This window comes from Triturus cristatus, chromosome 3_2, assembly GCF_964204655.1.
Source record: "Triturus cristatus chromosome 3_2, aTriCri1.1, whole genome shotgun sequence".
Classification (NCBI taxonomy): Eukaryota; Metazoa; Chordata; class Amphibia; order Caudata; family Salamandridae; genus Triturus; species Triturus cristatus.
This window is the reverse complement of record NC_140584.1, coordinates 999,687,491-999,711,061: the sequence shown is the minus strand read 5'-3', so window position 1 is coordinate 999,711,061 and position 23,571 is coordinate 999,687,491. Positions and strand designations below refer to the sequence as shown.

The 23,571-nt window shown below is 46.7% G+C and overlaps 1 protein-coding gene across 2 annotated transcripts in view; it reads left to right on the top strand.

Moving 5' to 3' along the window:
- Positions 1-316: 316 nt before the first annotated feature.
- RHBDD2 (rhomboid domain containing 2) overlaps positions 317-23,571 on the top strand; it is an 85,825-nt gene continuing 62,570 nt past the window's right edge. Inside the window, exon 1 of one of the 2 annotated variants that reach the window (XM_085649619.1) lies at positions 317-623. In XM_085649619.1, the coding sequence (XP_085505745.1) occupies positions 419-623 (205 nt within the window). In that variant the 5' untranslated portion in view covers positions 317-418. The remainder of the gene's footprint in view (positions 624-23,571) is intronic. The other variant, XM_085649620.1, reaches the window with a different exon arrangement.

The following is a 23,571-nucleotide window of genomic DNA, read 5'->3' as shown; positions in this document are numbered from 1 at the left end:
CAGCTATCTGTTGGGGTCTCCCCCGGACTAGCCCAGGGACTCGACCTCCCACCCCTGTGCCTTCCTGTGGCACTAAGGCGGCCGCCCTCCAAGGGGCGGGCCGCTGCGCGACCCCCCCCCCGGGCAGCCTTACACACTCAGCTGCTTATAGGCGAGGATCAAAGGAAGGACACTGAGTGCGTGATCGTTCTCGAGTTTCCACGGCGAAAAGATGCGCGCTGCAGACCTGTCCCCGTGTGACCCGTACAGGCCAGCTAGATACATAGTGTGCATTGGATATTAGCCTCGGTTGTGGGCAGGGCTTGTTTTGGGCGTCTTTCCCGTCAGTGTAGTTCACAGACACGTACTGTTTAGCGCCTGTTTTGTGAGGCGGTTGGGCTTGCATTCCGTCAGTTCAGGCAGGTGGCTGTTTCTTGTTATGGATCCACCGGCCCCCGCTGCTCCCTTGAGTTGGGCTCGCACTCTCTGCTGCTGCCCCCGACCGCAGCCTTCGGCTGCTGTGTTGCTCACCCTTCTGGGCTGTTTGGCCGTCTCCGCTCCCACCCTGCTGGGAACACCGGGGACAGAAGAGACCACTTCCTGTTTGGACCTGGAGCGTGGAGATGTTACTAGCCTGAGTGACGGTGAGGGGGGTTAATGGGGGTAAGAAGGGTTAGTTGGTGATCTGGAGCCCGGGAATGTTGCTTGCCTCCCTCCGTGACGGTGAAGGGGCGATTAAAGATGTAGGATGGTTAGTTGGAGACCTGGGGTACTAGCGTCACTGTCTAGTGGTTGCTAGGGGACATTTAGAAGGAGGCGGGGGGAAACAGAGGCGGGCGACTGTACACCATAAAGAAGTGGGGTAGGCAAGCCGTCTGCACTGGAAGCAAAACTCGCAGTTAGAGCACATATAACTTAAACGCACCCCCCAAGAAAGGTATTCCTCCAAAAGTAGTTTTTACACATAAAAAATTCAATGCGCTACACGTGCACAGCCTTGCAGTTTATTAGGAATGTTAATAGAACGTATTGTTTCACAACTTATGGTCTCAGTCAGACATCCCAGTGCGTAGTTACTGCCGCATGATGCGCAATTCTGTATTTTTGGACCTCGGGTTTGAGATAGCTAGCTAACTTAATTGCATACTTATCAACATTTTAGCACCAAAATGAGGTATGAATTTTCCAGTTTTCAAAAAAATGCCATTTTGACAATTGTGGCATCACTGGAAATTACGTTACATTTCCTTTCAAACTGATTATCCCTTTCTTGAAATTACTTCTCGTGACTTAGATTAGATAACAAAAAATATAATGCTGCCTTTGATACAGAGGGCATTCATTGCCTTGGTGTGGGAGGACGATGCTGAACTGATAAATGTGTTTTCAGCCCATAAATACATGGCAGCCAATGAGGACAGCCGGTCTCACCTACCTGAGCCATTTATTGCCTGCCCATATTTGGGTTCCAGCTTTACCCTTTTCTTATCTTGAGTTCTGTTCCTTCCCAATGTAATAGGGCCATCGAGTGAGCCCATTTCCAACCGACTCATTACTGTCGGACCCGCCGGTCTCCATTTTCACCTCTCTTCACTCAAGCACTGTGGCGCTAATATTAGTTGCCTCGTGCTTTTAAGAGTACTGAGAAAGGTGGAGTATGAGGTAACATCCGAAAACATAGAAAAGGGGGTAGTGAGGAAATGGAAGCAGGGAAGTGTGAAGAAGCAAGGGTACATTTTATAGATGGGAAGATGGTCAGTCTTACAATGAGCAGCAAATGAGCAAAAAAAGTCAGGGGAGCAGGAAGGAGATGGAGACTTGGGAGATGAAAGGCAGAAGACCGCAGTAGGCATAACGTGGAAAAGAAAGATAGTAAGAAGGAAGGGGCAAAAAAAGAAGGAATAAGAAATGAAGTCAGCAATGATATTGGTGAAGAAAAGTGGAACTGGATCGAGAAAATATGAGATGGCTGGAGAAAAGCAGAGGGATACATAGATGGGGGAAACGAATTTGGTTTGAGTGAGAAATGACTGCAAGAGTTGGAAGAGGAAAGATGTAGAGAGAAGGCTTAGAAGGGGGAGAACAGTGATGGAGAGAATGAGGGAGAAAAGGGGTGGATAAAAAGAGGTAAATAGACAAGCGTCTGAGATTAACCTAAGGCGGGGACGTCCCGGGAGGTGGAGGGGTACTGAGGGATGCAGAAGTGTGTATAAAGCTTCCCTTTGCTACCTCTATAGATGATGCAGATACAATTGCATCTTTTTGTATTCTAATTGCCGTTTCATGGGGAAAGATCATCTCTCTGCCAAAGCAATAGGCATTTGCATATTGAAGGTCCCTGTCTGCCTCTATTGCCCGTCATGGGCCACAATTGCACCACACAGTGACCTCTGACTTTGTGACACTGAGAGGCTGAACATCAGACAGGCAGTCTTCTTACCAGTCTCCTGCACAGTTAATGTGGACCTCAGTTGTTTTAATAGTTTCTTACAAGACTAGGAGGTTCTGGTGCACAAACATTTTAGTCTTCCCTCTGCCTCACACTCAGAGCCCTTCCAGGTTTCATTGGTTTAAGGAAAACGGTGCGATACCTAGCCCCAACTACATGACCTATGATTGGCTGGATGCACTGTGAGCAGCAACAGATTCATGACTCCTCTAAGTCTCCGGCAGCCGTCCACAAGCTGTATTGGGGTTTGTTTTCAGTTTATCACTATGACAAATGACTTCAAACTGTGGGGCCCCCCTCCCCCTTGGGTTCCATGGTTTTATTCCCTGTGGGGTATAAATGCCTCTTCAAGGACTTTTTAATGAAGGTGGCCTGAAAGCGCAACCTTGTTAATGTGTGGCTTTCCAAGCTGTCTTCATTTACAACTCTTGAAGTGCATAATAAAGTATGGAAACTGTGATCCTGAGTGCCATGATGGCAGGGTCAGTGAGTGTGGGGGCAGAGTCCAACACATTAAGGAAAGAAAAACATATTTTACAAATATTTTGTTCTTTCACCGTCAGGTTACTGCATGCAAAATATGGCACATATTTTAAATGAAAAAGAAATGCGTTTTTAACTAATCAGTGGGGAATCCATTCTTTTATGTTATGAAACCTCACATGGTTAATCTGATCACTGCAGATGTCAGTGTGTGACCAGAGAGTCACATAATTGATTTCTGGTTGGTGCAGTGGGGAATAGTGACTTGTGTATTTATAGTGCTATGAGATATCCGTCTTTAGCAGGAAGCACTGTGAATATGTAAGTCATTATTTTAAGACTATATTGCACACAGTATACGATGGCTGTTACAAAATGATTTGGAGTTTAAGATAAAACAAGTACTCTCAACAGTATATATTTTAGTAATACATAATTACTGTTCCCAGTGCAGATCCATGTGAGGATTTGAGGGTATTTTATGGTATGGTTGGGTGTCCTTACTGTGTAATACACTCAAAAAAACTGTCTTGGGTCTATTCAGGCTTGTTTGTATAACCTTAAGCTCAACCCTGGGTAGCTATGGCTTTGAGCAGCAACGGTTAAACAAAGGAATTAGTGTAAAGCATTTAATAGTTCCAAACAACGAAATGAGAAAGCCACACAAAGTGAAAGAAAACTGACATCCATTTGTAAATGTAGAGTATATTTTAATACATTTTTAGAGTCCAAGATGAGCAAAATTCACCAGAGGGTTCCGGAGATGCACATTTTCAAAGGAAACTTACATCTCAGTTTAAAAGCAAACAAGCATCGGCAACCGTAACGTGTGTAAACTTTTGAAAAGTGTGTTAGTTTTGTTGACTACGCTGGCCTGACTTGGGGGATCAGATGCTACAGGGTGCAGGTCTGGGGGTGTATTTGGACAGTTACCTAGCCACCATAGCGTTTTCCAGTCTAGTTCCAAACTTAACTTCATGACTGCCATATACTTCAATGGAGTGGTCCTGATGTTGCAGGAGATTGAAGATGCTCTGGGTGCCGTTTGGTCAACAGAGATGCATGTTCGGTTATTTCCTGATTCCTAGCGACTGTGGCCACAAAATTCTGGGTCCCTCAAAGTCCTCTTTGAGCTAGTAGAAGACCATCTGCTCCTGGGCTATCAGTCTACGTCCACTGCAGGCCCACCAATATCCGTTGGTGGAGGCAGATGTGCCTCTTGGGCAACCAATCTGGACTTAAACAACACTCCTGGGTCAAGCAGACTTGGGTGCAACGTTTGGCTATCGAGGAGCGCTCTCTTGGGGGTGGGGGGGGGCTCAATTCTTGTGAAGTACCTACCGACTTGCAGAGTTGGGCTACTTCAGCTTTGATGGCCCTGGTTCCAGGGGGTCAGTTAACTGACTCTTGGAGTAACTTCCTTAGTCTAGGGATTGGGAACAACTTTTCCCTAAGCCAGGAGCCACAGGCACAGTCCTCGCTTCGCTAGCCCAAGGTGCGGCAGGTGCAGCACAGTAGAAGCTGAAGCCTCTCTTTGCCAAGTCCAGAGGTCAGCAGGGCAGTCCTTCGGTCCTTTCACCAAGTCTAGTGTGATCTAAGGTTCAGGGTGCCATATGTATGCCCAGGTAGTGCCCTGGGGATGATGATGCTGTCCCTAGGCAATGGCCTACCAGGTCTCCTCCCTCTCCGTGACGACTTTCCAGCTATGTGTGGAATCTAGCAATCCCAGAGGGCACTATTCTTACCACTCTCAAGATGTCTGAATCCTTCTCGGATTTTAGTAGCTTGGTAGACCGTCCTAGAGGTGTGGCTACCTGTGAGCTACACTCCCATGGTAAAAACTGTTTGGGCACTGGTCTTCCATTTTTGTCCTCTCCTCAGCATGTCTACCTGTACAAAAGGCAGCCCCTCAAGAGCCATTTGCCCATCAAAGGCACCTTCGCCTTTGAAGCTCGCCTGCTGGGCTAACGCCCTGAGTGCCTTCATGCGAAGGGGATGTAACACCTCCCCCAGTAGCAGAATGCTATTGTCCTTAGTTTGGGAGTCATTCACACTACTACCCAGAAAGGCAGCAAGCTGTCTGGTGGCTAGAGACCGTGTGAGGTCACTGGACAAACTGTGTCACAGAGTGGCAACTTTGTAAACATAACATTTTCTATAATAGTGACATTAAATTTGACTTGGGCATCAAGTCAGATTTAATGCCAATATTAACTTGATACCTTACAGTCTCCATCTCAGTAGTCCCATTCAGAAGTTAGCGGGGCTGAGTGGTCAGTCTGTAACCCTGTGTTAGCCAATGAGGCAACTAACTCTCCCACAGCTAAACGACAATTTGGAAGTGGTGTTGTCAGGGCATGTGTATATATACACATGTCATTGGTTTGAATTGCAAAGTCCAACTAGTACTGTTACCACTGCCCCTCGAAAGCTCCAAAGTCCCTTGACTTCTCCTAAGGCCTTTTGTGATCGAGTGGACACAAACACCCATTGAGAGGGATCCAGCATTGCTGCGTGAGTCTATCTCTCCACCTCTGCCCAGGCAGACGTTTCAAGGTTGTTCGCCCGCAGACTCTCCACTGGGATGGCAGATGGCACAGCTACTTTCTTAGGGTCTGTATCCCCTTACCCACTCAAAGTCTACCACAGCTATGGGATGTGACTTTGTAACATTGTCAGAGTTTACTACCTGGTTCACCTAACTCCTAAACCCTGGTCATTCCCAGAGAAGAACTATTGGATTTGTACCAGCACCTGCTAATAAAAAAGACAACCTTGCTGCAACAGGCATTTGAAAAAAGAACTGCATAATATTTTGGTTGTGCTCAGTACAAGGACATTCCAGAAGAATTCAGACTGTTCTCGGACTCACTAGTATTGGCGGGAGGGTCCATACCCTTCTTGACAATCACCGTACAGATGAAAGCTAATTCCCGCTGGCTCCAAATAACCAGGTGGGAAATGCTTAAAATGATGAACACCGCTGAACTTGGCCTTGAGTAGATCAGGGAATAACTGAGAGAATTCCGTCTCAGGTGATGCAGCATCGGTATGTGTTAGATTTAATGACCGAGATGGAGGGAGGGGTGTGTGCCAAGATTATTGCCTCCTGCTGTACATTTATCCCAGGGAATGACCTGGATTATGGGACATTGACTCCTGCCATCCAAGCACTGCACTGTTTTCAAAGAGACATGTGTCAGGAGGGAGGTGCTCCTGAGCAGGAGTGGTTCTCACTTTGGTTCTCCTGGCTCCTCCGGTGGCTTTGCTGTTTGTGCTCGTCATTGCTGCCATTTCCCTCATGTTGTTTGCATGTGGTTCCATGCAAATGGGGATTTCCTTCTGTTTAAACACAGTCCTCAAATTGGGTAGAATGCAAGCAACTAGGAAAGTAGTAATTTTCAAAACTGAAGAACAACAGTCCCCCAATACGGCAACTGTCATGAAGTATGGGTTAGATAGTGTAGTTGAAAATGCAACTAAAGGGGGAAATGTTAGTTTTGAAAAAGTCTATGTCTATATATGAATAACGATACCTTCATGTATAAAAACAAAATGGCATCTTTATTGACGAATTTGCCAGTTATGAACTCCACGTCAACGAGACTCGGAAATATGTAGTTGGGCTTACAGGCACTGAGACCCAGGCCCCGGGTCACTGACCGATCACAGGTGGGGTGGCATATAGCCAGTAGACAAATGCGCAAACAGGAAATCCCAGATCAATCTCGTGGGTAGGCGTAGCGACACCACACTGCTCCAGGGAGATTGGCCCCAATAAAGCACACATGGCCTGAAGTTAGAGAACACATAGCCTATCAGGACACAGCACATGCAGTGATCATGCGCTCCCCATGGCTGACATCTGGACATGTTACCCACTGACCGCATTGTGTCCACACAAGGTCGAGGCTCACCTGGATTCCTCATCCAATACATTCATTTATGACTCCAAAGATAGAGGTTCACATTTCTTACAAAAAAAGGATTGCAGGAACAATTTTAATGCATTCAATGAACCGTATAAAAAAACTACGTTAGACCGTTAGTAAATGGAGACAGTCCTCAGACCCTATGCCTGTGACTGTGCTCCCGGCCGCATTGTTCAATTAAACTAACTGTTCCTGTTTTGCCAAATGCCGCTTGTCTCTTGTTTTGTCAAGGTATTTCATATTCAAGCAACACCAGAACTCAACTGATAACCTCCTTGCATTACTCCTCAAAAAGAATAAATCTTTGTCACCATGATGCTACAAGTGACTTAATCAATTAAAGTCTATCAAGCTTCTAATCTGACTTTATATTTAGTGATAACTAGTTGCATACATTTACATTTCTTTGATTCAGCATGCACTTGTTTCTTTAGCTCTCTGTCCCTCTCTGTCGCATCATAGGCGACCCGACACCCTCTTCAATTTCAGCCCGGGCACCTCAATATCTTCATTAACGATCCAGGGACGGTTGTTTAAAAAAACAAATAAAAAAAAAAACAAGAGAACTGTTTATGTAAAATTAAAAAAGCTTGGGATTGACTATCTCCGAAGATCCCAACCACCTTGACCTCTGTTAGCATACAGTTATACTTTCATGTGAGTAGATGGTATGGCAAGAAGGCCAGTAGGGTCTCATTCATTAAGACCCCTGATAGACCGGACCCAAAATCATGGCCCAGGAGTAAGAGGAAAGGACCGAGATCCACAGATACCATCAAAGAGATGGTCCCTAGGAGGAGGCACTTTGTGAGAGCAAATTCTTAGGTCTCGCCTAAGACCACGCATGCACTGTCTCTTTCAATAACATTTGTTACCTTACAGTGGGCTTATAGGCTGCTTCAACGTCACACTCATTTGCTTGATTCTTATTTGTCAGTTTCCATTTGCTTTCCTTCCTCTTCTTGTGTTTGTCTATCCCCTGCAGCGTGGCTACATTATTGTGAACAGTGTGTGTTGTATTTTCCAGCTGTTTCCAATGTGCACCTATTCCCCTCTGTATTCCTCCCCTATTCCTCTTCAGCCACTCTCTCTTGTCCATGTGCAGTCACAGAACATCCTACCCCCCCACCCCGTTGTCTGTGTGCTTCCCCCATCGCCTACCCCTAGGCATCTGTGTACATAACCCAGCCCCTCATACCCACCGTCCATTGTCTATGTGCTTGCCCCCGCCCTTCATTTGTTGGAAAGGGGATTGGGTTGGAGGACGGGGCAACATGGAGGGAGGGCAGAAGAGAAAGATACAGATGGAGAGAGGACTGGCGAGAAGGGATGGGAGAGCATACAGCTAAAGACTACAATATAAAACAGCTATGATTCAGCCAGCGCTAATGCAGTTTTTATTTCTTAAAGGTGGCTTTGCCAGTGCTTTTTATTTACAAAAGGACATAGACAGCTTCCTCAGAAATATGCCGTAAGGAAGTGGGTGAGATATGAGGGATTGCTTTTTTGTTTTGAAGGTCATCATCACCATTAGTGCAGCAGGTGCGGTAGCAGTGGGGCCAGGAGTGTGAGGAGCCGCTGAAGCTCATTTATGGTGGTTTTACCATTGAAAAGTGAAATGAGACCCATTTTCATTGCTGGCATTAGGGCCCAGATCTCCCTTGCTGTGAAGGGGGCAGGGCTCTAGCAAAAGGGTGCAGTGTTTCTTTTTTCTCTTTTTTATGTTTTATATATAAAGATGCAGACAACCTCCTTTGGTACTCTGGTCTAGGAGCGCTGGCCCAATAGAGGGGGCAGAGGAGACAAGGCTGTAGGTATCATTGGTTCTGCAGGTGCAGTAGCACCAGGGCCCATTGGTGTGTGGGGACTGCTAATCCCCAATTATGGCTGTGTTACTATCCTTTCCTGCTTGCATTAGAGCCCAGTGCAACTTTGTTGTGTCAGTGTTGCTTTAGGCTACAGAGCAGTGGCCTAAGATAGGCGAACATTGAAACACAGGAAACATCCTAGCTTGGGCTCAGAGAGATGGCGGGGAGTGGATGCGGCAAGATGGGGGCCCATACTTTTTAAAAATAGGCCAACAGATCCCACTTTAGCAGTCATCAGCTTTTGTTTCCCATGCATTGAAGTGGTATTTCAACAAGGTCATTTGTGGTGTCACTTCAGTGGTGGCCCCCATTACTTCAGACAAAGTCCTGGCCAATCTATTCCAGTATGTCCTCGAGGTCAGACAGCCCCACACCGAGAGTAGTTAATAAGCACAACACCCCGCACCGACAACAACAAGACAAGGACTCCTGTCCCATTCACCTCTGCCTCCCCCTTGTGAAGTAATGTGCAGTGTAAAAAATTTTCCCTTTCGGGCTGTTTGTCAATCTGTATCACCCATTGGACCGAATCTGCCTCCCAACTGATCCGAAGTGCATAAAGGGTGTCTGGTGTGTAGATAACCAACAGCTCATTTATGCACACAATTTGTTATTGGGGACGGGGGCTATGCAGACCTTCTCCTCTAACAGGCTGAACTAGGGCAGTTTGTCTACCCCACCAGGTGCTCTGGGTAAGCTGTAGGTACCTGAAAATGGAGTATTTTGTAACCTGAACTCCTCTTGAACCTCTGAGAAGGCACTGAAAGCTTTTCCCGAGACTTGGTTCCCCAGTGTAAAGACACCAAGTAAGTCCTTGACTCTAAAACTCTCTAGGGCGGCCAACTGTTGCATAGTTGCTCACCCACAGGATAGTTTGTTGTGTCCGCATCGTCAGCCATTTGGCTTCCCTTGCCATATCTCTCCAAATACTCATTCCAGGCTTAGTAGCTGGTGGGACCCCGTATAAAAAGTGTTTTGGATTAGTATGCCATAGAGCCCATTTCTTGCTATAAAAGCTGGATCCCCCAGGGTTTGTAAATCCAGCCATCCCAAGTCTTTTTCTTTAAATATGGATTTAAAACACTTGGCCATACTGACCAAGGGTATCCCATTCTTCCATAAAAAAAGAACGGACCGACTCCGTAAGGAGCCTGAAGAATTTTTCAGGGATTTTATGCTGAACATTTTGCAGAACATAATAATACCCTATGTAACTCTCTCATTTTAAACAGGGCGCTCGACCCAATTGAGATATGGAAAGGGACGTCTAGTGCTGCATGTTTCTTTTATCAAAGGAGAGACATTGCTGACCTCATACTGTGCAGGGACCTTAGATAACTCCATACCAAAGTATTTAATTCCTGTAGTTCCCAGCCATACTTGTGTGGTTTAGTCAGTGATGTGTGCCCTTTCCATATCATGTAAAGGTCAAATTTATATTTTTCTGATAATGCCTTCTCTACTGACTCTAGGCGAACGGAATGGGAGGCATTTCAGTCTGTCATCAGAGGGCGCTGCATGGCAACATCCATTGGGGTACGAAGGACATTGATTACGGACGTGTAGAGTGCGGACCGAGCGCTTAGGGAGTTAGAACTGAGAAGGCCTGAGCATCCTGAGCTGAGACAGGAGCTGTTAGAAGAGAAAGACGAGGTGGCAGTACAAGATGAGTGGGCTGAGGTGCTTTGACTTTAAGGCATATACGGACAGGACTCATGCAGAAAGGGATAAAGCAGGAAGACTGCTAGCATGGCTTGCCAACCCGACCAGAAGAGGGAATACCATTATGGAAATTGCGGACCAGGCAAGGCGCTCGTTATATAGGCAGGACGAAATAAACACCAGATTTCGAGTATACTACGAGCAGTTATACTAGAATAGTGGCCCTAGGGAGGCAGGAGAAATAGAGGAGTACCTGGCGGAACTCCCACTCTATACCTACCAAGGGAGGATGCAGATCACTTGGGGGCCGAAATCCCGGAGCATGAAGTGAGGGTGGTCATAAAGAAAGCTAGGGGAAGGACTCCGGGCACAGATGGGCTTCCCAAGGAGTTCTATGCTGCATATGTAGAGGAGGTAGCCCCATGATTGGTAGAGCTATATGCAGAAGTTTGGGAAAGAGGTATCCTGCCACAGACCACTCGGGAGGCAGTGGTGATCCCACTACTCTAGCCAGACAATTCCCCTCTAGAGTGCACGACATATAGGCCCCTGTTAATGTTAAACCTTGACTTCAAAATCTTGAGTAGAATACTAGTGACAAGGTTACTCCCACACATGACTGCCCTGGTCCACCGAGATCAGGCGGGGTTTATTCAGAGGAACACAGCTCTGAATATACGGCGTCTCCTTGCTGTACTTGAGCTGAGTAAAGAAGAGGACCCAGATGGAGCTATAGTCTCAATAGATATAAAGAAGGCATTCGATAGCCTGGAATGGGAATTCCTGTATGCCGTATTGGCAAAAATGTGGGTCGGGCAGAAATTTATAAAATGGGTACAGCTGTTATACGAGAAACCAGTGGCTAGGGTCTGCACAGGTCGCGCAATCTCGGTGAAGTATCGGGTGGAGAGGGGCCCAAGCCAGGGGTGCCCCCTCTCCCCACTATTGTTTGCTCTGGCAATGGAGCCACTGGTATGTAGGGAGGGACCCGGGAGAAAGTACAGAGGCCTGCAGGCAGGGGGCCTAACACACCATATAGCGCTCTACGCTGACGATCTACTGCTCTTTTTAAACGATACAGAGGAGGAACTAAGAGGGGCTAAGCTAATGATGAAAGAGTTTGGTGTAACCTCAGGATTGAGGGTTAATTGGCAGAAATCTTGGCTGTTCCTGGTGACGGAGGGCACTCCACCCTCAGGGGAGATGGGAGAACTGCAGTGGGAACCCCAATGCTTTCGATACCTGGGGGTGAAGATCTTTCACTCCATGCGGGATGTACAAGAAGGAAATGTGGGAGGAGTGCTTAGATCATTGAAAGGTAGTATGGCTTTCTGGGGGGGGGGGGGGTACTCCCACTATCGGTAGCAGGAAGGATCTCTTTGTTAAAAATGGTGGCTCTTCCTCGGTTGCTGTATTGCTTTACCACACTCCCAGTGTGGATACCGGAAGCATGGTTCCGGGATTTGGACTTGTGCATCTCAGCCTTTATATGGGGCACGAGCAGAAGGAGGGTAGCCTTACCCACTTTAAAAAGATCGCAACTGGAGGGAGGACTGGCAGTCCCGGACATGGAGGTATACTACCTAGCAGGACAGCTGCAAAGACTCATGCAATGGGTGGTGGGAAGTCTGGCGCCGGAGAGAGGGAGGCTCCCTTTTGCCCCAGACAAAGCGGAGGTGCTTGGCACCCTGATGGGGACGCTTAAGGTGAGGCATATACACACTAATGAACACAGGGTGATCCGGCAACGCTTGAGCAGGGTCTGCAAAACACGAAGACGAAACGCGTGTACTCACCAGAGTTGTCGCTTGACCTGCTCGAGGTACTCTCGCATGAAGGGCAGTGGGGGAGAAAAGAGGAGTGGGAACAGGCAGGGGTGACGAAGATTGTGGACTCCTACAGAGATGGGGAATTACTCACCTTTGAGGACGTCAGAACAGAATGGGATATTCCGCAGGATCATTTCTTGTTCTATGGAGCAGTAACCGGAGCAATGCGAAGACATTGGAGGGCAGGGACAACAGAGCCACCAACACTGGCTACCTATGAATACATTGCATTGGTAGGGAGAACCATAAAAGCGGTTACATGTTTATACAGAGCCATTAGACGCGACTCTATGCATCCACTCGAGGAACTACGGACTAAATGGGTGGAAGACCTGGGCAGACCATTAGAGGACAAAGACTGGGAAAACATATTACAACGAGCCACTAAAGTTTCTTGCAACGTGAAATTTAGCCTGATTCACTGGCGTAATGAAACTTGAGGGGGCCTCCCTGCAAGGCACGTCGAGGGGCCCCCTCCGGGCTCAATCAGGAGCTCTGCAGCCTGAGTGCTGCGCTGAGGGGGCCCCCTGGAGCTTTGAGGCCCCCTGCACCGCGGGGGCCTGTGTTAGCCCCTGGCCTGATTGGTTTTTACATACTACTTAGGGCATACTTTACTCCAGATAAAATTAACCGGTTCTTCCACAGAGATGATGCGGAATGCCCAAGATGCAGAGAAAAGGGAGCAAATTTGCTACACATGTTATGGAGTTGCCCGTCTTTAGGGACTTACTGGCAAGAAGTGACAGGAGAAGTGGCGCGGATCATAGAGCGTGAAATACCACGCACACCAGAACATGTTTTACTAACCATGTTCCCTCATACAGGCAAAACTAAAGTCACCGATAAATTTCAAGACCGTGCATTTATATTGGCAAAAAGAGAGAGAACCAGTAAATGGAAGGCACCGAATGGCCCCAGCCTCCATAGATGGAAGCAAGAACTGGATAAATGGGCAAGCAGTGACGGCAGCATTCTGCTCAGGAACGAGAGAAGAGGTATAGTCACGATTGAGAGAGCACAAGCTTGGGAGGTATTACTGGAATACATAAAACTTCTCACCCAGAAGTGGAATCTGCCACCTCAGATGGAGTTTCTGGACAGGGGAGCCCTGGGAGGCAAGAGCGGGAAGAGGGAATGGAGCCAGAGCTAGAGGGAATGAGTCCATAATAGAAAGGTCCTCCAACATCGACGGGGAGCGCCCCCATGCTACGGATGTACAGGATATATGACCACAGTGCAACCCAGAAAATTTAGTGTCATATCATAGGTGGCAGCAGTGCAGGGGAGGCGGGGGGATAATGCCTGCACAGAAGTAGACTAGACAGCGGCACTGGGACTAATTGTTTAATGTCGCTTAAGTGTATGAGTACACTCTGTAATTAACAGATATGTGTTATAAGAGACAGATAAAAGGACTGGAATATGTAAATGTATTGCTGCAATTGCAGATGCATTGGTGTTTTTAAAAGGCAATAAAATATGTTTAAAACAAAAATGTGAAGGTTAAATTTGTCCCCATGAAACATTGACAACTTTGATGAGTTTGCCTTCCAGGTAGTGTTTTTGTTTTATTAAACTTTGTGTAAGTGAATAAGAGTAGTTTAATTGAGATATGTGGTTTAGAGGGGTTGTGCACATTTTATGACTGGTATCTGTTAAGTGTGGTTATTGTGGTGGAGAGCCTTTCTTGTGAATTGTTTATGATCAAACTGTTCTTTAACCCCTTAGGTGCTAAAGACTGGGTGGAGCTGTCCTCCACACCAGTGTTCATATGCTGAGGTCGGCTCCAGGATGTCCTGACACCCAAGGCAGGAAATCCCTCTGGTGTAAACACGAGAAGGATTTCCTTTTTATTTATTTTAGCCTTGGACCTAGTGAAGAGTTTCTCTAGCTCCAGAGGCTATTTTATTTTTCTATGAAATGACGATCGGCAAGCTGACATCATTTCAAAGTGAAAATGAAATGAGCTAATTTCACCTGCGCTGCTTCTGTGCTCGGGGGCATATCTCCTCCCCTGAGCACCGAAGCAGACAGGAGAGGCATCTTTGGAAAGGAGAGAATTTCCCCTCTCCGATGGCATCTTTTCCTAGTGCATCCCAGCTTGGGGATCGCCGCAGGAGGGTGATCCCCAAACATTGATCCACCCCAAAAGACACCAGGGATAATTTATTTTGCCGTTGGGAGCTGTCCCATTGCAGTGGGTTAGTGCTCCCCACTAGACACTAGGGATGTCATTTGAAGGGCTGAATAGGTTGGGCCGGCCCTCCCATGCCTCGTGCCTAGCCCCTACCTGGGCAAATATACCCTAGCAGTCATTCTACCTCCGTCGGGGGCGGATAGGAGGAATCTTCCTCCTATACCTGTACAAAACGTCGATATTTCTGAAAACTAGTCATCATTTATTTATTATTTAGGAGTTTTATATAGCGCTAGCCAGACCCAAAGGTATCGGAGCACTTTACAGCATTATAAATTGTAAGAAACATTGATATAGTAGCATGCACCGTGGCTCTGTACGCATCGTAATATATTCTTGTACAAAGTGCGAAGTCACTAGTGAGATATCTTAACACAGTTGTATGTACAAGGTCTCAAGACGTTTCCGGTGATGTCTTCGTAGAAAGCACCGTTTCTCATGATGAGATTTGTTCAGGGATGTGGGGTATAATATCCTCGTACAAAGCACAGTCACTTGTAAGATATGTTACCTCAGTTGTATGTACAATGTCTCAAGACACTTCGAGTGATGTCGTAGATAGCACCATGTCTCCTGACTGGTTTTGATTGGGTATATGGGGGATAGGAGAGGTAGTCATGAGGTGAGGGAGGTAGAGGTCTTAATGTTAAAGTGCCTGTGTGCTGAAGTAGGCAGGTTTCAGTGTTTGGCTGTAGCTATCCCTTCGGGAGAGATTTGTTAAGGAGGAGGTCTTTGAGCTGCCTTTTGAATTTTAAGTAGGAGGGATTAGTCTTGATATGGACTGGGATGGAGTTCCAGATTTTGGGCGCACTTCCTGCGAAGGATCGAGATGTGGTTTTTTGTTTGAGAGTTTTCGGGGGGATAAGGAGTAGAGTGTTGGTGCTCCTTAGGCTTCTTGTCTGACCCGCCTTCTGGTGTCTGGAGGCCAGGTAGGCAGGTTTCCCTGTATGCAGCGCTTTGTGCGTGAGGCAAGTCGTTCTGAAGTTGGCACGCATGTCGATTAGGAGCCATTTTAGCTCTCTGAGTGCAGGCGAGATGTGTTCATGATTCTTTACCCCGGTGACCAATCTGGCTGCTGCGTTCAAGGTTGATCTGATGGGAGCTAGGTGTGATTTTGCTATTCCTGTGAGGGTTGCATTACCGTAGTCCAGTCTTGACAGCACCAGGAATTGCATGGTTTGTTTGAGGTCGTTCGGAGGGATGAAGGCTTTTATTTTGTTGAGTAGTTTGAGGTTGAGGAAGGGGCTTTTTGCGGTGTTCTTGATGTGTTTGCTCATGTCTAATTTAGGGTCCAGAGTGATTCCCAGCAATTTTACAGAATCGGCTAGGGTGGGGTTATAATTGAGAGCATCAATGGCTTTCAGCCAATCTGTGAGTTGGGAGTTCTTCTCCTTGTTGGATATGAGGAGGATTTCCGTCTAGTCTTGGTTTAGTTTCAGGTGATTGCGTGATAACCAGTGTTGGACTTCTCTTAGAGTGTCATTCAGTCTCTGAATGCCTTCAATGGAGGAGGTTTCCAGATAGATCTGAGTATCGTCTGCATAGAGGTGGAAGGGAATGTTGTTTTTTTTGAGAATGGTAGTAAGGGGTTCCATATAGATGTTGAAGAGTTGCGGCGAGAGTACTGACCCTTGGGGGACACCTCTGCTAACAGAGAGTAGGTCTGACGAGAAGTTTTTTATTTTTATTTTCTGGGTGCGGTTCTGTAGTAAGGAGGTGAGCCACTGTAGGACCACCTCTTCCGCTTCAACCCTTTCTTGAAATGCCTTAATGAGTAGTTTGTGGTTAACTGTGTCGAAGGCTGCCGATAGGTCCAGGAGTATGTGTAGGCAGCATTGGCCTGTATCAAGAGATGTGTGCATATAATCAATCACATTTAGGATCGCTGTCTCTGTGCTGCAGCCTTTTCTGAAACCTGATTGGTGAGGGTCAAGGAGGTTCGTGCTAGACATCCAGGGAAGTCCAGGGTGGTATGCCTTGCTTGGATCCCATAACGTTTTCTTACCCACAAAGCCCTGTAAACCTCAAGCTTTGCCTAAAATTGCACATTTACACTCCATTTCTGTGACGTAAACCTCCAGATTCAGCAGGAATCCACAAAATTCCTACCACCCAGCGTTTCCCCACTTGCAGGGGCTGCTCCTCCGCTAAGGCAGTGGAACGTCACCCCACTGCCTTTTAGCATGGCAAAAAGGAAACCTAAAATGATAATAAGGCAGTGTTGTTATCATTTCTTTTTTCAGTGCTGCGACAGCTTTGTGGGGCAGGGCTGGGCAGCGCAGGGAGGAGAAGTGGTGGCACCCTCTTAAGTGAGCATGAATGTTTGGCCTGCTCTCTCGGGCCGGCCACACATTCATGCACACTTTTGTTATATTCCATATAGGTACCTTATATAGGCGCAGGTAACATTGCAACCTTGCACCATTATTCTTCCCTACATTACATACATAACGGTTCTTAGGCACTGACCTTCTACCTAGATACAACACTACATTCAGAACGCTGGTTTTTCCCTAGTTCGAATCTCATACATTAGGCAGGAGTTTTCTTGGAAGCACAGCCGGACTACCATCTCCTGTATAATATATCTGTATTAAGTTCTGTCCCGACGTCATCCTCTAGGCCGACACAGTAACACAGCAATGAAGGACCCCTGGGGAGATCTGTGGGTGTATATATACATAATTTCTTGCTTTAGAAGGACAGAGGAGACAGTTACTTCCCGGCTGACACACTGACCTGGTTCCTGTGTCCAGCTGGCCATTCCCTGAAGGACCATCTTGCTGCCCACGCCACCGCCGCCTACCTTGTTGTGCTGCAGTCCCCCGCCGCCGCCATCTCCATCAGCGGCCGCAGTGTGGGGACAGGGGCGGACTACACTCCCCAGCATCCTGTGCGCCACCAGACCCGCTGACGCTGTGTTCGCGCCACGAGGCGTTCAAAAGAGCGCCGTTGCCTCGACGGAGCGGGTTCCTGTGTCCAGCTGGCCATTCCCTGAAGGACCATCTTGCTGCCCACGCCACCGCCGCCTACCTTGTTGTGCTGCAGTCCCCCGCCGCCGCCATCTCCATCAGCGGCCGCAGTGTGGGGACAGGGGCGGACTACACTCCCCAGCATCCTGTGCGCCACCGGACCCGCTGACGCTGTGTTCGCGCCACGAGGCGTTCAAAAGAGCGCCGTTGCCTCGACGGAGCGGGTTCCTGTGTCCAGCTGGCCATTCCCTGAAGGACCATCTTGCTGCCCACGCCACCGCCGCCTACCTTGTTGTGCTGCAGTCCCCCGCCGCCGCCATCTCCATCAGCGGCCGCAGTGTGGGGACAGGGGCGGACTACACTCCCCAGCATCCTGTGCGCCACCGGACCCGCTGACGCTGTGTTCGCGCCACGAGGCGTTCAAAAGAGCGCCGTTGCCTCCGCGTCGCGGGACGCGCGCGGGCGGCGCCGGGCTGAGCCCGGGCAGAGGGCGGGCCGTCTGTGGCCGTCAGGGGCCAGAGGAGGCCGGGTCGGGCCACCACCCTTGCGTCGTCCCCCTGATGTACTGCTAAAATCATCCTGACTGGTCATTGGAAACTATTCACTGTCGGACTGCCCTACTCGGACCAGCTGAAGACATCAGACGGTATCGTGCACTTTAACTCTTCCTCATAGCTCATTAATATGGAACCACGTAAAAGTACAGTGGGCACTTTAGATGCGTATCTACTGAGAGCTGAATCTCTACTCATTCAGGAAATACAATCCACCGAAAAAAGACTTTCAATAGAACCATCATTAAGATCAATCAGACTCTCTGACGCTTCTAGCCCACCCTCACCGACTAGATCCCCCATCAGGTCAATGGCCACTACGGACCCTCTAGTCCATCTCCCCTCTGCGTCACCGGGCTCAAAAGGAATACAGCAGAAAGCCACCTCTCCACTACCAAAAGGGCCCTTAACTCGGGGGAAAGCTAACATTAAACCAAGTATCGGGAGGGGGGCGCACAGAAAGGGCCAATCTGTTAAACCTGGGAGGACACCAACTCATTTAATTACTCACGACATAGGTATTCAAACAGATGAACCAATTCCACTCACCCATGCTCGATTAGATACCCTCGAAGAAATGATTAAAATGACAGCACAAAATAGTATGAAGGAAATTCAAACAGTTGTTAGCCATGATATAGAAGAAAAACTGAGTGAAATGATATCTTTACTCTCCTCGGTTTTTGAGGATAAATTTGTCCAACTTACAAAAACTTTACTCGATGGCAGAACACAATCACACTTCTCAAACACCGCGTCAGCATTAAGTCAACCCAATCCCCAGCAAGCACAAAATCCATCTCTATCAACAGAACACCAAATTAATCCCACTTCAATGACTTCCACCACTGTCTCAACAGCAAGACCACCGAGCAAACAGAGCACACAGGGAGTTTCTACACCACACACAGCAATGGAACAATCTGTGACACCTTGCACAATTTTAAACCATGAGAGCAGGGCAGACTTGACCACTACCACAATCCCAAACAAAGAAAGTTTACATCTACCGCCAGCCGCACGACCATATGTTTTGGTCCTAACAAACGTCCCGCCCCTACAAAAAGATTCTAAAGAAACATGGGTTTCACTAAGGAACAAGGTTGCCAACTGGCTCACTAACAACACCTATTTTCACCCCAGGCACATAAATCAGATCCTGATGGTGAGAAGAGTGGGCTGGATTGGGGACCTTAATAAACAAAACCCTGGAGACTGCATAGTCATAAATTTCAGGTCTCCAGGTCTAGTTCGCTCCCTTCTTAGGATCAATAGGGGAATAATACATGAAACCACTAACATTAATCTGGTGCCACTCGATTTTTTCTATCGAATCGAGCAAACGAAACCCCCCAGAGGGAACGGGTGCATCCTCACTCAAAACAGGTACGAACAACTCTCCATGTTAGAGGAGGTGGAATGACAACTAATACCATCGGATATCCCTACTCCTTTAATTTCCATTTTGTCCCCTCCCACATCAAACGAGCATCCTAGTTTACATCCTGACACAAATAAGACCTCGATCATATCTCGCCTTAATTACCCACTACCAACAGTTCAACTAGGGACCCTTTTAAACCCCGATCATACCAGTGTCCCTGAAAACATCTCGTTCCAAACAGCTAGATCCTGCAGGGTGGACGTCACCACTCCCACAGAGTACACTCTCGTGGGCAAACAAATTACATCCAGGACCCCTAACAGAAGTAACGGAGAAAGCTCCGTATTAACTATAACATTTTGGAACATTTCGGGCCTTCTCTCAAAGATCCAGAACGAAGAATGGATCAAATTTATGAAAGCAACCGAAATAATTGCTCTTCAGGAGACATGGGTAACCACTCCTATCCACATAAACGGTTTCAAGACTTTCTTTAGTCCAGCACTCCCCTCAACATCTGGTAGAGCAAAAGGAGGACTAACCATTTACGTCTCAAATTTAACACCCACTCTGGAAGCTTACCCCCTTAAAAACGAATCACAGTATCAGATCCTACGAGTTACCATAAACAGAATGCCACCAATTTTAATAGTTAACATCTATAATAACCTCACTGACTCTAGCTTTATGGAGGTTATTAAAGAAATTCGTGAATTCTTACAAAAACAACTCACCGAAAGGAAAGGAAATGACCCTATAATAATCTGGGGGGGGGATTTTAACTTGACACAATGTAAAAGTACCTTAAACGGAAACTGTGGCTATACGGACCATCAACAAAATCATATCCCCCACTTCGTGCACTCCCACAAGGGGTCAATCCTGAACGAGACTATGATTCTTTTGCAATTAGCATTTGCAAACGAACATACTGTACCTCTAACTCCCTTTGCTCCAACTTTCAATGGCAGAGGCCTATCTTCCTGCATTGACTACATTTTAGTGGGAAACATTCGCCCAAAGCAGATCCTTGATGTTACTACACACGATTGTGTTTTTAGTGACCATTTCCCACTATCTGTTGCCATTCAAATTACCACATTGCGAGCAAATGCTCAAACAATACTTCATGATGATTTCATTTCCATGTCCCGTTTAAACGGTTATGCACTTAAATGGTCAAACATCGACCCCGCAGACATTTTAAAAACTGTCATCACCACAGCTCGCCCAGCTTTTGAAGTCTGCCTAACAGAAACTTCTTCTCCCGCTGAGATAGTGACCAACTACGAAGAAATAATCTCAGCGGTAAGAAACGCCCTGATAGTGCACCCCAGGGGACAAAAACTGACAAAGGACAAACCTAAGTTCAGATGGTTTAACCCAGCATGTTCCAAAGCTTATAAACATCTTAAAAGATCTTTAAAAAAAATCCCCAGAAACACGCTCGAGGTCAAAATGGCCAGGCAAACTTACAATAAAACAATAGCATCCAGAAAAAAGGAATTAAAAGAGGAATACTGGACTGCTTTGCATAATAGCTGCCTAAGCAAAGACTCGGTTACTTTCTGGGAGATTGTAAATTCTCCCTTCCTGACGGGCCCAAAAGGCAGTGGAACGCTTGAGTCGACCATCTCTGAACAAGAATGGGTCACCCACTTCTCAAAAATATTTTCAGCCCCAACAGATCAATCCCCACAGACGTCAATTTTACCACCGGCCAAAACTAACCTTGTAGCGATGAATTTCAATCTTGCCGAGGTAGAGCAAGCACTGAATGGTAGTAGATCAGGAAAGGCCCCAGGACCAGACTCGGTTCCTATGGACCTCTACAAATCAAACACCGACTTATGGGCCCCCCTGCTACTAAACGTTCTAGTGGCTCTGGGACAGGTAGGACTGCCAACATCCTGGTCAGACTCGATTCTAGTCCCTATTTTCAAAAAAGGAAACAGGAACTGCCCTACGTGCTACAGACCTATATCCCTACTGGACTCCTTTGGTAAAGCAGTAGGTAGAATTCTTCTAGTACGACTACAAACTTGGGCAGAGACAAATAATATTTTATCCGACATCCAGTTTGGTTTCAGAGCAGGAAGAGGCACCACAGAACAGGTTCTTAACCTCACTCTCCTGAGAGGGAAGTATGTCCATGCAAAGGGTGGTAGCCTTTACATGGCATACGTTGACCTATCGGCAGCCTTCGACTGCGTAGACCATAACAAGCTCTGGGCCATAATGACTAATTTGGGAACTGATATAAACCTAGTCAATTACATCAGAGAAATCTACTCGAATACCACAACAAGAGTTAGATTTGGCACAGGGGGCCAGCTTACTTCATCTTTCGGCATTGAACGGGGAGTCAGGCAGGGCTGTGTCCTGGCGCCTTTTCTTTTTAACATTTACACCAATGGTTTAGAAGCAGCATTGCTAAAAGGTAGCCAGGACCACCCACATATTCAACTGCGCCCAATCCCCGCCCTTCTTTATGCGGACGACGCAGTTATAATAGCCCGCACCCCTCTGGAACTTCAAAGGACCTTGGACAGATACACAAATTTTATGCACTCATTGGGTTTAAACATCAACGCCAAGAAAACCTTTACAATGACTTCAGGTAAACAACTGCGTAAAAGGAAAAACATCTACTCAAACGACTCCAAAATAGAACACACTACTACCTATCCCTACCTGGGAGTCATAATAGATAACAAATCCACCTGGAATAGTGCCGTAGAGAATAGAAATCTACAATTCTTAAAAACAACAACGGCACTGAAAATGTTTGCTTGGAGACTGGGAAAAAGAGCATCCAAAGAAATGCTTGACATTTACAACTCAAAATGTCTTAGTGTGGCGATCTACGGGGCAGGGATTTGGGGCAGCGCACGAGTCTCTTCAATTCAAAAAACAGAGAACTCCTTCCTGAAATTTTTGCTGGCAGCCCCGCGATCCACTTCAACTTTTAACATTCACAGTGAACTGGGCCTCCCATTTATCACAGACGTAATACGAATGCAGCCAATTCTCTTATGGCATCGCATCTGGTCCACACCGGAACTAAAATTTACACAGTCACTTATTTTAGATTGTATGAAATTGGAATACGGATCACGCATTACTTGGCTCACCTATGTCAAAAACTTTCTTACTGACTTAGGACTCGAACACTTTTTTACCAATCCCCTAAATACTAAACAAATCTCAAGAAAGAAAATACGTGACATATGCTCAACCCACCTAACAGACCTACGTCTGGCACTTGAATCAAACAAAACTACTGTGCAACCGTTTCTTCACATCCAGACAACAGATCAAATAGAGCCTTATCTGAACTCCGTCTTAACCAACTACGAGAAGTTCTTATTGACCAGATTGCGCTTGAACATATTCCACCGCTTAATTACATTCCCTGTGACAAATGATTGGTCAGCCCAATTGGCTCTATGCCCTTGTGACGACTCCTCTGTTCAGTCGACCCTGCACACAATTATGTTTTGTAGATTTTATACCGAGGCAAGAAAGCTATACCTGATTCCTGTTTTGAAGCATCTGGGCTTAACCCAATGTAGACCAGCCTTCATGACTCTTCAAATGTTAGAAACAGAAATGTTGGCAACTAACATGGCGAAGTTCCTAAAATTTTGCGTGCGACACAGAGCAAATCTCTAAATGAAATTTCATCCAGACGGCCCCTCGAGTCACTTAATTATACCCTACGATGAACTGGGATTAGCCCCCCTTGCACCCTAAACCTGCAACAGGGGGGTTCTGTTTTTCGAGCACCGTCTGTACATTTTTACATTTTTAATGTTTTAAAAATTTGTAAGGAATTGTGATCAATTATTTTATATGTATATTTGTATGTGCTTTTATGGTATGCAATTTCCTTACCGAATAAAGCTTTTCATTCATTCACTGACCAGAGACGCTGAGGTTCCTGCAGGCAGACACTCCAGCGGTCTAAAATCCCGCACGGGGTGTCCAACTCGAGACCAGGACAGGGTCCCATATTCTCTCAATCTCAGGTAGTGAGGTTGACTAGATGCTAGAGGGATTCTTGGCATAACACCTACATAGATGCTAGGTACATTTAGGTACATCTAGTTAGGGAGACATCGTAGGAGTGAGCACTTATTATCATGTATTTTATGTACTTGTATATATTCATGATTACTGCAAAATGGTAGAACTGTAACATCCCTTTACTTTCATAATACTGCTAATCATATATCTCTGCTACTGTCTAATGGTTTTTG